Source organism: Scomber japonicus, chromosome 1 (genome assembly GCF_027409825.1).
Source record: "Scomber japonicus isolate fScoJap1 chromosome 1, fScoJap1.pri, whole genome shotgun sequence".
In the NCBI taxonomy this organism is placed as follows: Eukaryota; Metazoa; Chordata; class Actinopteri; order Scombriformes; family Scombridae; genus Scomber; species Scomber japonicus.
In genome coordinates this window covers 25479049-25496039 of record NC_070578.1, presented here as the reverse complement: position 1 = coordinate 25496039, position 16991 = coordinate 25479049, and the positions used below count along the sequence as shown (strand labels likewise).

At 39.6% G+C, this 16991-nt stretch overlaps 1 protein-coding gene across 1 annotated transcript; it reads left to right on the top strand.

Moving 5' to 3' along the window:
* The first annotated feature begins 1308 nt into the window (after positions 1 to 1308).
* cmtm4 (CKLF-like MARVEL transmembrane domain containing 4) lies at positions 1309 to 15395 on the top strand. Its single transcript, XM_053317604.1, has 4 exons — positions 1309 to 1494; positions 9254 to 9430; positions 14659 to 14757; positions 15204 to 15395. Exons 1-4 carry the CDS (start codon positions 1309 to 1311, stop codon positions 15366 to 15368), a joined length of 627 nt encoding a protein of 208 aa, XP_053173579.1. The 3' UTR covers positions 15369 to 15395.
* The last annotated feature ends 1596 nt before the right edge of the window (positions 15396 to 16991 follow it).

Here is a 16991-nt window from a genome sequence, read left to right as displayed (position 1 = left end):
CTTGTTTATCCTTTAGACTCCATCACAGACAACCTTGCAATACCACTAAAGGCCGTAAGAGGGCAGTGAGGCACAGGAAAGCTCATCCAGCTAAAGAGGCCAATCCCTCAATTCTGAAAGTTTCCTTGACATGATTGACATTGAAAAAAATCCAGCATGTTGGCTGTCAATAAACTGCCACACCTAAAACACTCAATGTAAAGAGACATAGCTGCAAACCATAAAAATACGACTGCTCTCTGAGTAATGCAATGAGGCCATATGCATATTATGTTTATATGGATATTTTATATTTTAATATTTAATGTCTTACTGTTAGAAGGAGAATAGGGGTTATACTCTACTAGTAATGCAGTTAAAATAGATTAAGATTGTTACAGTGATACCCCGGATGATAGAGTAGAATATGAACTCCTATTAAAAGAGAGAACCGCAGCCAGTCACACTATAATCCTCTCTGGAGAACACAAATAATTTCATCAGGCCTGGTTGGAGGGAATTTGCAGGCTGCAGAGGTTTTTATCGACGACGAGAAAAAGGAACCAGACGAAGAGAAAGAGGAGCCATAAAAACGCAGCAGAGCTCGGTGCTGTCGGCGTGGTTCCGGCTGGGTTCGTTTTGCAGGCTGTTTGGGAATACTTAAATCGGGCGCAGAGCCGACACAAGAATGTGCAATTTTTCGGAGGGGCGGAGACAAGCCTGCTTTGCATCAATAGCGAGCTGAGCAGCGTATAGGCTGCCTGCCTGCCTCACTGTAATGCTGCTGTACAGACGAGCCTAATTAAGTTTACAATAGGACACAATACGGTTCTCTCTCGGTCCTTCTGGGCCGTGATGGGTGCGTGTTTTTCGGTCGCAGAGCAGACTCACACAGCCGGGTTGGCTTATTTTTCGGTGCTGCTGAACTAACCAGAATCGTCCATGGTAAAAGCGACACTGGGACTCAAACAAGTGACCCGCCTGAGTTATAAGTGCGGCTTTTTTTTTTTGAGAGAGAGAGAGCGAGAGAGACGCAACATTGTACGCAGGAGGAAACATCGCAGGGTCACATTAAACGGATAACAGCTTGTGTTTTTTCATCAACGACGCGGCTCTTTCCCTGCGGGGTGGCCATGAAAAGTGGACTGTCTGGTTTGTTTTCTCCATCCACTTCTCGCCTGCATGGAACAAAGTGTGCTTTCTGTCACATAACCTGCACCGTGAGGTAGATCCTGGTGGTTTGTCAGCGTTGGGGTTAACATTTCTAAGTCAGGAGTCCAGCCCCCCACCACCCATCCCCTCACACACACACACACACAGGTAATCATCATGAGGAGCACCGAGGAGGCAGAGGGCTTTGACGGCGAGGCCTCCAACACTTCCATGATCTCCGGGGCCAGCAGCCCTTATCAACCCACCACTGAGCCCGTCCATTCAAGGAATGTTCTTGGGGGGATTAGGTGCGATGTGGAGTACCTCTGGTCATACTTTGGCATATTAAAGGTGGTTGAAATGGTAAGTTCACAGATGTACAGCCTCATGAAAGTGATGTTAAAAAAGATGCAGCATTGATGGACATAACATCCACCAAGCAGTCACTAACATATGGTCAGAAAAGAAAAACACTTTAAGCTTAAGTTTTGTCCTTTTTAAATAACTGAACCATACTATTCACAGTCACTTTATTTTACTTTAAACCCCTAAACACAACCTGGTCTACCTGAACCATGTTGCTGATAGTAGTCAGTCAAGTTTCATAGTAGTTGTTGTAGTTACAGGTAAAGGGGGTGAGGTCTTTAAGCAGTGTGCAAAGTTAAATTTTTTTGTCCCAGGCCGAATGACCAATGTATTACCAGCCACTCAATAGCTTAACATAGTTTTTTTGGCTGGTGAGTGAAGCCAGTTGCATATTTTCCCAGGTGCTGATTATTGCCCTTATCATGAATCTCATATCCAGCCTATCCAATAAAATATAGGCTATACTTTTTAGAGCTGATTATAAACCACATATTAATCACTAACTATTCATTATCAACGATTCATTATTTTGAGTCATATTGTAAGAAAAAATGCTGAAATGTTGTGGTCCCTGCTTCTTAAATGTGAGTAATTCCTGGTTTCTTTAGTCATCTATGACAGTAAACTGAATGTCTTTGGGTTGTGGACTGTTGATGCGGATGAAAACAATGCAATTAAGGTTGCATCTTAGACTTTTTTGGAAACGATAACTGCAGTTTTCTAATAATTTGTATCCTTTATTATTCCTTATTGTGCTCTCCACGGTGTCTTACTGAACTTATTTAGCTTTGTAGTATAGTGTAGTAGATGTATTGTAAAATTGTTTTGGGGCATTGCAACTTTTGGTTTGCATGTTTGCAGGTAGGCTGAAATTTAACTTCCCATTGTGTGACTGCCTCCTGCTCTTCCACTGCTGCTTCATTGTGGTTATGGGTCTAATAGAACACCTGATGATACCTGTATATTAGATTAGGTCCTGAATGTCTCTTCAAGAAAAACAAAATGCACAAAATGACTTTATCTGCTGGCCATTTCTTTGTCAGAATGTAGTGATCACTGGACAAATCATATTTTCACTGTCACTTTAAACCAACACACCTAAACCAGATGTTTAACTCAGAGAGGAGACAACAAAGCTGAACGAGGGCTCCCAAAGCTCTGACAACTCAGCAGAGGAGGAAATATCTGTCAAGCCAGAGCAATTTCTCTTGTTCTGTTGCCAACAGACTCAGACGCAGGCATGCACACTCATACACATGGAGCAGTGTGTCCACTACAGGAAAAAACGTGCAGTTGAGGAAGCTAGCAATTACTTCAAACAGCGTTTCTGGATAGCACAAGCAAACTTAAAGTCCAAACGGTTGGGAGATAACACTGTGTAGCTCAGCACTGGCTTCTCTGCTTCACTTAAAAACTTTTCTGTAACTCTAGAAAGTATTTTCAGCTGGTGGGTGGCTTAGTGTCCCACTGGTCTTACAGAGGAGCACAGTCAGCCTTTGCTGTTGCACACACCTGTGATGTTTACCTCTCTGTCCGTGGGAAGTTAGGATAAGAGGCCATCTGTTGTCAGTGTGGGAGAAGCTTGGATCAGGCAGGAACTAAGATTCATATTCACAGTCTTCATCTGTTTCACAACAAATGAGGATGAATGTTTTTGACTTAGTTGCTCAATGGCAGCACAAAAACAAGTTTTTCTTTTACATTCCCTCAGCAGCACAGGCCCCCGCAGATGAAGAAATTGTAATAGGGCTGCAACTAATTATTACTCTCATTATCCATTAAACATGTGATTATTTTCTCAATTAATTGATTGGTTTGGTGTATTAAATGCCCATAAAATGCCAATATTGAAAAATGCCCACTGCAGTTCCCCAGAGCGCAAGATGATTTCTTCAGATTGTTTCTTTTGTCTGACCAGCAGTCTAAAAGCTTACTATCACATATAACACAGAAAAGCAGCAAATAGTCACAGTTAAGAAGCTAGTAACATCTAATCTATTTTGTAGAAAAATGCAGCTAATCAATTAGTTGTTTCAGCTCTGAATTATAATATGACATTTAGTCCTTCATTCATTTATGCAAGCATACTGGAGCGTGGTCGCATGGTTCTAATGCAGTTGCCAATCTATGATAATTTAAATAGATGATTATCAGGATTTTTTCCTCTGTGACACCATATTGATTCTTAAATAAGACCCAGAAATGAATCTTTGTTTCAGAAATACATTTACCAATCACTGTATCTGCAAAAAATACTAAATAAGTCCTGCACGCAACAGAGACAGGATGTAAATGCTGTAAAGGAGAGCATTGTAGCACAGCTGTTGATAGAAGTGAATGCAAATATTACAAAGAAGCAGATAAATGAACATAGTTGTTACCTAAAAATTGAATGTATAACCCATTTTTGTTTCTGCCAGGACATAGATATTATTTTGGTATTTGCACTAAAATATAGCACATTACAGACAATGTAAATACAAGTGTGTGCTATCTGAGTTCTTACTGCCAGCCGTCTATCTGCACTTTCTGTTTACTTCAGTGCTTTGTTCAGCTCTGATACTGACTTTCCAGTTTGAGCTAGTCACATGTTTCTTTCCCTAACAAGGACAAGACCATTGAAAGTCATCCAAGTTCATATTCAGTTTCTTAGAGGACGCCTAAGAGGCCACATGTTAATTGTGTCACTGGCCTGCGTTTATACTGCAATGTCCTCTAATCATTTAACTCTGTCTCAGCTGAGGCTGTGTGATGATGTTTTAGAGCAGATAAAAGGTGAAATAGAGATGACTGCAAGTGATGTAGTATACTTGTAGGTAGAGTGCAGATGGGTCATGTACTGTAGCACAGTTTCTGGTCAATCTGGCACCTCTGTTTGTGACAGCTGTTCTCTGACTGAAGTGCAGTTGAAATCTGTGTTCATAATTAATCATCTTTATGCAGAAATCTGTTACATGAAGTAATGATTAGAATTGATGGTAAATAGACTGGTACAGATTGTATCAGCTTCTTGGATTATCTTTCTGAACACATGGAGGAATTAGGTGCTGAGTGTTATTATGCTTTTGTGATGATGTCAGTTTTCACTAGTCATTACTCAAAGGTTACTGGGCTATAATGCCTCACCCTCTCTGGCATTTGTTCATACTCCCTTAAGATTTTACCAAGGAAATGTTTATCACATGACCTCCACACCCAGGCCTTGTTTACACTGGGGATAGATAGATATTTGGACATAAGTCTCATTTTACATGTGCTCCTACAGCGTTACTGTTCTTTTGTTCTACATAGTGCTACATTTCTACTGTTTTCACATTTTCATCACTGGTAAACAAGTTGATATTATATATATATCAGTGATTGTGGTCATGCTGTGAATGATGTTGGGTGCATGAAACCTTGAATGGTCAATGAGGTTCTCCTCATTGACCATTCAAGGTGCTTTTAGTTGATAATTATATGTCTGTTATAGAAATGAAAGCTCATTAAAACATCCTTAGAGCAGCTATAATTGCTTCAACATGTTTCAGCAAGTAAGTTCTGCAGTTAAACCCTTAATAAGTTTTAGTATACAAATGTCAAATGAAGTGTCATATGTTCTGACTCCACTGGTCTTTTAACAGTCAGAATGTTTTTGCCCAGAGTATCCCAAACTAACTTTTGATTTGTTCCTTTCTAATGCACAAACTTTAATTTTGTTTGTTTTGGTTTTTTGTTTTTTTGTTAGATATTTGTTTTAATTTTATATAGGTAACTTCATTATGATTCATTACACCAATTTATCATCATAATTTTTCAATTGCCTGCATGTTCTTATCTACAATTATAATTATGTCAAAATTCTTTCATTATAAATATGAGAAAGTGTGATATTTGTATCTGAAAATAAGTAGCTAGGTGAGCCCAACAGTTTACAAGCCTGCAATTTTGAAGGTTTGGGCTTTGCTACTTGTTGCTCTAACAACAGTTCCAGATGAATTTTAAGACAGCTTGGAAGAATCAAAACATCCAAACTTACTTCAAACCATTTACATTCTAACTTAGACAAACTCTTTATTTGTGTGTGAAGAAGACTGGGTCCCAGGACGCTTTTAGCTTTTAGCTTTTAGAGAGCCAGACAACTTGCTGCTGACCCTGTACTGATCATAAACATGCAGCATGAAACCTGACCACGTTTGTCCATCCCAACAGCAGGTTTTTCTTTGTATCTCGTTTGACAGGGTCGGACAAGTCCAACTGATACTCACCTCATGCTCCTCCTACACTGACAGGCATTTGATACCTTGAAGGGCCTGACATGACACTGATCACATTGTTGTTTTTTTTGCTGCATCACAGTTCATCCATGATGGTGAACAAATATTCCCCTCTTTTAAGGGCAATAAGTAGTGATTGAAATATTATTCTAAGGCATTTATTTTCAGTCAGTGGATGCTGTGTAATGAAGTTACCAGATGCTCCTGCATGTCAGCGAGCACTTCCTGCTCTTCTGGTTGAAACATTACTTATTCAGAGCTTGTAGGGAGACATAAAGACAACAAGAGAGTTGTGCATGCATGTGGGGAGACATGCACGCCATTGCCTACATGCACTAACACACACACACACACACACACACCTTATCCCCTAGGGTGAAATATAACCTGCATGCAGGCTATGTTTTCCAACACACAGATGACTGTGGACTGCTGCTCAGGCATATTTAACAGTTTAGGTATTTTTTTAGTGCAGGAGGTCTCCTAGTATTTAGAGAGCAGCATATAATGTTGCATAGGCTTTGCAGTGAGGCCTCTTTTCTCCTCCATTAATTTTCTGTGCACAACAGATGGCGTATAAGAAGGGGATCTGAGTCCAAGAGGCCTTTAAAGGCATCTAATAATGTGCATAATCCCAAAGATAAGGATGTGTGTGTGTGTGTGTTTGTATTTGTGTTTGTGTTTGTGTGTGCGTGCATGTGAAGAGCAGAGGAAAAGAGACGGTCTGCATGATCATGCACTTACACACACACACGATTAACAGATTGGGTCACGGTGAAGGATGACATAAAATCATTACATATAAGATTAGGCACTATAGCGCCTTGTGATCCCCCGCCTCCTCCCCCATGGCTACCAGACACCTGCTACACAGGGACCTTGGGGAAAGCAATAGGCTTTTTTCAAGAGACATGACATCGATTCTCAGCCCAAACAGCTCTCCACTCCTGTTTGGGTGTAGCCTTTTTGGTTATGTTACAGTCACAGACAAACTGCTATCCAACTAAATGCTCTAATGAGGCTTCAACAGCTGCAAAAAATGGAACTTGTGTCTTAAAGGTGTTTGGCTCAGTATGTCTACAATACAGAGTGGCCCTTTTTTGTGTGTGTTTTTGCCAAAGTGTGTCACTAGCCACTGTGGACCGTGAAGAGTTTGTCACAAGCAGAGAGTTTGTCAGTGCCAGTCATCAGACAACAACTCTTTACTTGTCAGAAACAGTACGCTGCTCATTAAACTGGAGAAACAGCTATTGAGGCTGAGAACAAGGAGGGAGGAGGAGCAGACTTAATGAGACTGTTTGGGTTTGTTCTCAAATGAATTTGCTCAGCAGTGTCGAGCAACGAGATGCAACTAGCTGAATTGGATTTAAGCTGGATTCAGAGCTGATGAAAATATTGATTTTGTTCTTTTTTACTTTAAAACTTTTATTCTTATTCTGAAGTTTTGCTATGATGCCTCTGAAAAATCTTTTCCCAGACACTTTTCTGTAGGAGAAAAGTTAATGAATGTCTTCACACCAGAAAAAGTTTGAGTACTTCTAAAAAGTCATCCCAAAAATCTGGGGTCCCAGATGTCTTTGTCCAAGCAGACAATAATTCATTAGCAAACATACCCTTTGCATGTACTGCTTTTTTGTTCACAGATTTACAACATGCTTGTTTGTAACCATCTATTGTTGCCAAGTCTTTTGTTTAGGAATAAAACATTTAAAGAGGATTTAAAGAGTCTTTTGAGAAAGGGCTTATGTTGGAGCCAGTGGAGGCTTCACGAGTATGGATTACAACACACGTTGTTGTCGTATTAATGGGACAAGTGAGAGGATTTATGGATAAAAATGTTCTCTGAGTAACTTTTTACACTATCAGCGATGCCCACCCAGATAGTGTTAATTTCTATTAATATTCTCTTTCATCTATACATGTGATATAATACTCAATTCACTTAAAAAGGAAATGTTTTATGTCTGCCTCCTCTTAGGCATCTCAGTTTCAGAACAAAAGTGTGGAGCTGTGAGGCATTCAGTGTCCTGCTGAGAAGAAGCTGCAAAGGAGGCAGCACTTCAGTGATCTGTTAACAGATTTGATTATAAGATTTACACTGCCTTTAACTGTTTTTAAAGTGTTTGCACTAGCAGTAAGTTGTATAGGAGTTGATGCGCTTAACAGAAACTGTAACAAATATATGTTGTGTTTTCGTACCATGTTCCATACAATCCCTCAAAAATACAGATGTGGCAAAGCATGTGTTGTTAAAATATTTATCTGAATCCCTTCAGTTTTTCCCTCTTAGTCAATGATACTGATAGTTGTTCTTCTGTCTGTTGTGGCAGTATCTGTAGGCATATAGTTTGCATCCAATCACACTAACAGAGATAGGGACCGCCTTTTAGAGGCATGAATGAGAAAAGGTCCAGAAAAAACCCTCTCACCATATCTTTTAAACTTGTGTGAAGGTTCATTTGCTTGTGTGAGGATGAGAACTGTTCATGCAAAACTGGTCCTTGCAGTGTACATGAACAATCAAACAGACATCATTATGATACAGTGTCTGCTTTCATTTTCAAGTCCTGCTGTACCTTACGTGCATAATAAGTGGAGAGAGAAACACAGATTAGACAAAAGGCCTCTGTTGAGTAGTCAAACAACTCTTTCAAGCACATGTACATAATGTGTCTGATGCAAAAGGTAAAAAGAGTAGCAAATATACTGTAGCTTTCAGTTTTGTACCTTTTAAAAGGCCTGTTGCCATAGATTTACTCACAATTTAACCTCCAATATTCCCTAAACTCAAACCTACCATTATATAGTATATCAATGTTTAATACAAAACCTGCCCCACACTGGTAGACCAACCAGATCTGGTCTAAACTGGTTTGAATTGGGCAGCTTCAGGTCGGTAATATGTTGCAGTGGCATTCTCTTGGTTCTGTTATGTCTCTGGGTTTTGGATCGCTGTGAGCCCGTCGGTAATCTGTGTGTGGTTTTGTCAGGGTCTAGATGGCAGAAGAACACCTAAATAGCAGAATTCTTCCCATACTGTGGTTTGTTGATGGGTGTTGGCTGGAGGGAGGCATCATCGCAGGCTGCCAGGAGTGGGACTCATGAGATGGGCTCATAGCCTCAGGTCTATTCATAGGACAATCACTTAATCATCTGGAAAGTCTGGAATTTCAGTACTAACAAACACTCACATTAAACTGGAGAAATGGATGTTCACTGAGACAAAATGAGTAAAGTTAAACCTTAATTATGTAATCTTAAACCTGGCTGAATTGAATTTAACTGACATCTGTGGAAATGTACTGTATGATACTGCTGTTCCATTAATACTTTTGTAGACTGGCGAAGGGTCCCTTTAAGCCTGCAATCATACAAATCAAACAAGTTTGTGCAATTTAACAGTCATTAATATGTCAAAACATTTAAATTTTAAATTGACTGTATACTAAACTTTTCCCACTTTTCTCCTGTCTCCTCTCTCTCTCTGACTCTCACTTCAGGTCCTAGCACTTATTGCATTCATCTGCATAGAAACTATCATGTTGTGTTCCTGCTGTGGAGGGGTCTACTTCTTCGAGTTTGTCAGCTGCAGTGCCTTTGTGGTGACAGGAGCCCTCCTCCTGATCTTTAGCCTCAACCTGCACACCAAGGTGCCCCACATCAACTGGAGCCTCACGGTAGGTACAGAGCCCACTCTTGAAATGTGTCATTGCAACAGACTCATGATAAGTTTGAGCATTCAGCAGGAGGTTCTACCAAAGGCAAAAGTTTGTAACTAAATAGGTTTGTTGAGTTTTTCAAATCTGACACATTAACTTGGAATATTTGTGATTTCAGCTGTGATGTAAGTATTAGAGTTAAATGAATCCTACATTCTTATTTAATCAATCATAGAAAAGATCTATGGAAAGTTAAAGCTTTAATGGGTGGAAAGTTGCAGTCATCCTGTTTATGCTCACTCTTTTCTTTATTTCCCTTTTCAATCATCCTAATCCCAATCAGCCTAATAATAGTTTGATTTGTAATGACATAATTGTCATCAATGTACTGAAATATTAAACAGTTAACTCTGTATTATGTAATAGACAAAATCTTTTACTGAATGCATCTTTCCTCATTTCTCAGGAACTGATTATTGATATGGACCTGGGCTTGAAGTATATGAGCTCTCAGGAACTGATTATTGATATGGACCTGGGCTTGAAGTATATGAGTCTTGTATTTAATGTTGGGGCAAGGCTTAGCAAAGATTCACTGTAGAAGGTAAGCTAATGGTGAAACTGTGAGGCTGAAGTGAGCATGGAAGTAGTTGGGAGGGCTTACAGTTGCAGGATATGCATTGTCAGCTGTAAGCAAATGAGCTGGTGGGTGTTCTCCGGCAAGATGCTGGTTGCCTTTCAGTACCCCCCCCCCCCCCACACACACACACACACACACACACACACATACACACATACGTTGGTGTGTTCTGAGCTGCAGGGTGTGGAAAAACAGCTTTTTAACTGTATTTCCAGAGGCCACACAGCTTACATGTCGTAGTAAAGCAGTGGATGTTAAGCCAGATGTCCAAATCCAACCATAGCTATCAGATTGCTTTATGGTATCCTTGGTACAGTATCCTGCCTCAAACAAGAAGAGAGGGTGTGCCTTTGGCTTCCCCTTTTGGCAGAACCACCAAATGAAAGCTTTTTTACAGTCACAGAGAGGCCAAAGCCAATTTAGCAGTGCTGATTTAGGAACTTTCACCAGCTACCTGTGACCAGTATAGTCCTTATAATCTAAAATCCTCCTGTTCACTCTTATTCTGAGACGTTCTGTTCCTTTTCTCCTTTGGCTCAATGGACTTTCTCATCTCAGCTTCCCTGGTTAATTATTTTTCCACACAGGTCTACCGTATAATAGTCCATATAAGAGAACTATCTAATTATTATGTGTTAGTGTTTATGTCTTTGCGTGCAGAGGTGTGGTTGTGGGTTGCTATTTGGCTCACAGAGGAGGTTGCTCTTTACAGACATCAGACTGTGGTGGGCTGCAGGCTTGGCTCATCGGTGTTGCTGGAAAACATGCTGTTATGCACAGAGATATAGAGATATATTCTGAGAACAACAATTTTTGTGTTGTGTCTTCTTTTGCGACACAAAAACTGTGCTGTAGGTTTCTTCTTTGGATACCAAACTGTAGCATAGAAAGACTTACAGTAGCTGTTGCCTTCTGTCCCCCTGACTCCAAACTGTAGTAGCTAATAAGCCCACGATGCTCAGTTGCTCTCCAAACTGTAAGCTCTACCCCATGCTGTTTATGTCTAACAAGTTCAAAGCCACTCTAGTCACATTGGGCCTCTGGGAATTTCACCATGAGTAAGCATTTCAGAGTGCTAACCAACTGTTAACCCTTCTGCAGCCTTCTTCTGTTTCCAAACTTCAAACGTGGACTGATGCTGCCGTCACTCCTCTGTAGAACGAGTTGTGTTTGGATAATGCGGTTTAGAGTCTCAGAGGAGGGTTTTGATCATACAATTATGTGCTATGTGATCCCATCTCCTCCAGTTCACCCTCTATGATGACTTTGGCAGTGCTGCAGGGGAAACACAGGTCCTGACCCCGACTCCCTCACTTTCTACACGGAAATGGGAGGCAGTCATTGCTGTAAAGCCACTTAGTGACTTCTAGTGGCGTGTTTGAACTTTTGAATACATGAATGAGCTTGGTTTGTCAGCCACGTTGAAGGGTTCTGGGACAGAAGTTAGATGAATCCTGAGGACAAACACAGGGAACAATATTCACAACTTTGGGGGAAGAGAGGGAGGGATATTTGTGTTGGTACTCTCCTGTTTGAATTTCCTGCCAGTGTGCCCTAATTAATTTTGGTTGTTTTGTTCTGGAAGCAGACAGACAGTATCTCATTACAGTTTTATCTCAACACATGAATGAAGTGGCTATTTCAAACAGAAGAACAATGAAGGGTGTAATCAAATGGTATCTAGAAGGTGTACTTTCCACAGGTTTCTTAATTTCATTCTTTTTAACAGTAGAGCTGCAACTACAATTATTGTGATTATTAATCTATTGGGTTTTTTTGTCTTTTTATTTGGGGGGGCAGCTAAGCAATTATTTAAGTGACAAAAAGACATACAAATTCAAATAGCTTGTTTTGTGCAACCAGCTGCCTAAAACATAAAAGTATTTAATTTATTCAGAACATAAAAAAGCAGCAAAGTCACATATTTGAGAAGATGGAGCCAGTAAAATTATAAACGACTTAAGAAATGAATTTCTTATGAAAATAGTTGCCAATTAAACTTCCTGTTGTGAATGAAGGAATTGTTTCAACTCTCATGTACAGTATCTTCACATATCTAAGTTAATGCATCCTTGTTTTTTTGTTTGACCCTGTGTTATCCTGCCAGTAATGATCTACCTCTCTCTGCTGAGGGTTGTGGTTATCACTAGTTATAGTCATGAATCTATCATCAGTTCAGACCAGAGACCACTTTGCTCATGTTGTATTTACTTTACCTGCAAGTGGAATCTAATAAAAGCTTCCTCGACTTTGGCAGCTGACAGTTTGACACTCCTGCAGATAAAATGCACAGAATACTTTCCCACTATCTTTATTTGCCTTTTAGAAAGGATCAGTCATAAATGTAAAAGCTGGAGAGACATTTCATTCTCGCATGAAGCTCTCTAGCCCTGTGTGACTTGCCCCAACTGTCAAGAGAATATATTTCCTAATTAGAGCTCTGCTGGGTCCTCCAGGGTTTCCATAGCTGCAATCCAATGAGTATTTCCAAGAGATAGAAACATAGAACCATATATAATGAATATAACATGGAACATCACGTGTTTATGGAATATTAAGTGCAGCATGTTAAGACTGTTTTTAAAGGATACTAGTTTTATTTAATGCTCTGAATCTTTGCAGATATTGTAGAGAGGATTGTAAAAGAATGATGCAGGCCAGTAATAAGCCAGAGAGCCAGTGGTTTGGTCCAGTCTCTGTTTGTGTTATTTAAGGTTTTACAAAGTGCTGGCCTGGTTAAAACCTGGAATGTGCATGACTGAAGTAGAGAGACTCCAGCATCAGCTGGAGGGACTAAACTTCCTGGATCTTTAGAGAATCTGTGATCTAAATGCTGTCTGAAAGCTCAGCTGCATATGAGAACAGGACTCTGTAACTTATACAGCCTATACAGTGTTTCCTGTTTAACCAGTTGGGCGAGATAAATGGTAGTGTGTGTGAGTAGTGCTTGCAGTGTGTACTGGGGTGGGGTTGTGATTTCAGTTGACAGTTAGGATTATAACATTGGTGTATATTGACTGTGCCAGTTAGTGTGAGGTGTTATGATTACATGTTAATGCATCAGTGATTAAACCCGACGATCAATAGCACATTATTACAGTTTTTATGTCCTGCTGAATTGCCTGCTTTGTTTGTTGTTTTTTTCTGTATGTGTATGTGTGTGTGTGTGTGTGTGTTTGTGTGTTTTTTAGTGTTTGTGACATCGCTGTTGTATGAGCCTTGTGGGTCTTGTGAGAGACCATGTCTGCAATGATTACAGTCACGCATCTGATCACGAGGGTCGCGCCCCAGTCATGCTGAGCACTTAATTATTAACTCTTCCCATACAGGAGGGAAACATACCAAACATCATAGAGAAGTATCTCACTGCCATTCTCTTCCTCATGGGGATGTTTGTGTGTAATATGAGGTTTTAGGTGGCTTTTAACTATTTGCTGTTGGCTTCTTTGCCCTCCTGAGGTTTTAAATATGGCTTAGTGAAGCACCAGAGATGCAATCCGGCTGGTTAGAAGAATGTTTGCTCAACATGATGCAACACCACACTCGGATGTCACACCAGGATGTAGTCGGGGACAGTCACCTTGTCAACAGCTTTATTGTGAAGACTAATAGAAGTTTAAATAGTGTCAAAACTGCCTCATACACACAGCTGTGTATACTATCTGCAGCATTTGTAACAGCATTGATACAGCTGCATGGTGCTTTGGATAAAATATTGTTAATAAATGTATCTATTTTGAATTCCATAAGTAATATGTAATGTTTTTTGGGGTAACAGATATATCCTGCTGTGATAATTGTATAAATGTAGTAAGTATCATGATAGCCTCAACAATTAATCAATTAATTGATTTATCAATCAACAGAAAATTAATCTAGCCAGCTATAATTTAACACATTCACACTTGCTTCTGTCAAACATGACTTCTGGTTATTTTTAGTGTTCTTCAACAGTAAATTCAATATATTTGGGTTGTCGATGGGAAACAAGACATGACAGGATGTCAGTTTGAGATAGTGATCAAGATTTTGCAAAATTTTCTGGCATGTTATTGAACAAATGGTGAATCAATTAATCAAGAATATAATCGGCAGATTAAGAAAATAATCTTTATTTGCAGCTCTAGGTCTCATCTTTAGCCTACTGTATGAATATACAGTATGTGTTTATAGTTGAATATAACTGTATAACTAAGTATAGAAAAATTAAAGTTTTCATTTGGCATTGAATGCATGGTCAGATTCATAATCTTGTTTACCTGTTCTTTGATCATGACAGTTCCCCTTCTGGATTATTGTTTCAGAAAATGTAACTTTTGTTTCTTCCTGTGTGCAGAGAACATTAAACAATACATTGAACACAGTATTATACTAAATCTCAAGTATCGTTTTGACAAAAGTATTGAAACATTTCAAATGCTATCCTGCTTTAGTTGTATGTATTTATGGATAAACTTATCATGTATACAATTGTTTATTATAATTTTTACTACTGACAACAAAAATGAAAACATCATTTTAAGTGCTCAGCCTCAGCCGCTCCTCTTAAGTAAACCTTGGTAAGCAGTCCTGGTGTCATCATGTTTGTTTTTGTGTGTTTGTGTAGGACCTGGTTAACACGGCTGCAAGCACCTTCTTCTTCTTCTTGTCATCTCTTGTACTGGCCTGTATCAACCCCAAAACTGGAGCTGAAATAGCTGCAGTGGTGAGTAGCTGGAGCGAAAATGGCATACTCATAATGTATATAACTGTACATGTTCACAACTCACCTGTTATGTCTGTACATTTTCATGTAGCCATGTCCAGTCAGCATGTAATATCCTATGATATCACAAAGGATGCATGCATGCGTTTGATAAGTCCTCAGTAATAACTCATTCATTTAGAGTTTGTTTTGTGCTGACTAATCATTACATTATCTGACTGCTACTGGTCCTGGTTGCTCCAGTTATTCAGATTTGTCATCACTGAGTCATATGCTATCTGATGTGAGAGCAGAAAGAAGCCATAATAAACCTGAATGTGCATTTTCAAACACTAAACCATGTTTGTGTGTGTATGTGTGTGTGTTTTAGTAAGAAACTCATTTATCTGTATGCCTGTTCATTCACTTTAAACACTTACACTTACACTGTTTCCACTTCTGTGTAGGTCTTTGGCCTCCTGGTGACAGTTGTGTATGGCATAAACACCTTCCTGGCTGTACGGAAGTGGCGCCTCGGCAATGGCTGCCAGGGGGCAGCTCAGACCAGCGAGTACATGCGAGCGCGTACGGCATCTCGTGGAGAAATGGAGGCACGACCTGAGCTGGCATGAGTGCCAGCAGACAATTAGATAGACTAAGGGAAGACACACACTACCAGCAGCTGACTGAGAGGGCCACTACTCTCGCCTTCAGAACAGTATTGCATTTAAGTCTGGAGCGGTACGGCGATCTCTAGCTCCCTGCACGCTTTGACTTCTCATCACAACGCCTGGGCTGCTCTTTCTGCCTTGATTTCATAGCCACAGATGAGCTCTGTGGCTTTGTTTAGCAGGCGTCCTGGCTGCAATGACACGTAAACACTCCATAGTGAAGAGCTCAGATTAGGGTTGAGTCAGAATTCTCTGTAAAACTTTCATCCACATATCTTTTTAAATCAGAGTGAAGGATGACTTTCATGGAGAGCCAAAGACAGGCTGACTTCACTAAAACCATGCATCGACCTCCTGGTGATGACTTTTTAAAAAGGTTTTGTGTTTCACTGTGAATGAAGTCGGGTTACAGAAGTTCAGCTTTTGTATGATTTACTTGCATTTCGCCGCTTTCTGTGAAGTCTGTGGTGATAAATGTGATCATGGATCCAGGAAGCCACTGGATCAGCGACATAGCCTGCAGTGACTTTACTGTTAACTTCTTTGATACTGACATCAGTCTTCGGCTTCTACCTGTGGACAAGGCTGACATTAGATATGTTATTCTAAAGATTACACATGCTGACATAGAGTTTGCTCCTTCTTTGTCCTGACTAACTTTAAAAATGCCTTTAACATGTGACCTTTAGCCACTGTAAAAGATTTTTGCTGCCAACAATCAAACAGAAACAATACAGTGTCATTTTTAACTGCAATAAAGAGTGGCACTACAGCAAAAATTAATATTTTTGAAATGACAAATAGACTTTTCAACACAAATGCCTCCAAATTTTCCAAAACTAAAATCCTTAATGCTTCATTCCATCTGTTTATGCCAAGTTGTGTGTAAACTACCCACAATTATTCCAAAATTTGAGTTTGACGTGTGTATTAGGTCAACACTGTGAGCTGGAATGGGTAACTTTAGGCGAAAAAGTAATTGGTCTTTTGTTACTTTTGCACATATCCAAGGCTTCAGGTAATAGGAGAGGTGACGGTACATCAATGAGGTAGTTGATTTCAAAACAAATATCAGTAGGCGACCTGGTCAAGGTCACTGCCCTTAGCCCTTATATATATATATGTGTGTGTGTGTGTATATATATATGTATACATATATACATATGTATATATATATATATATATATACATATACATATATTCATAGTATCTCAGGTATTGACGCACTCCTTCCAACTTAACCATTTGAAATTAAATCACAGGGTGCCTCGACCTGAATGCTGTTTCTTAATGCATTTCTAATTATTAGATATAGAGAATGTTAATTAACTGTTACTTTAGGCTGTCCAGTTAAACCAACAGAGGTGTCAAGGTGGGAACAGGGCGGTGAATTTATGGTACATTTAGCATTATTGTGACCACTTTTACTCTGTATTTGTTTGAGTTAAAATATCTGTACATGTATCTGCAGTATAATAGCACATATATATGATCAAACCTCTATCATTCCAACAGCATTCCAATGCAGCAGTTATAAAATCATAAATACATGCTCCTTTAATGCTTTTCAGCGGGTGTACATGT

What these genes read in the sequence shown, in the direction of transcription:
- cmtm4 (XM_053317604.1), top strand. Translation starts at nt 1,309, where the DNA reads ATGAGGAGCACCGAGGAGGCAGAGGGCTTTGACGGCGAGGCCTCCAAC. An exon ending in ACATCAACTGGAGCCTCACG is followed by an intron (nt 9,431 to 14,658) that starts GTAGGTACAGAG and finishes GTGTTTGTGTAG; the next exon opens with GACCTGGTTAACACGGCTGC. An exon ending in GAGCTGAAATAGCTGCAGTG is followed by an intron (nt 14,758 to 15,203) that starts GTGAGTAGCTGG and finishes ACTTCTGTGTAG; the next exon opens with GTCTTTGGCCTCCTGGTGAC.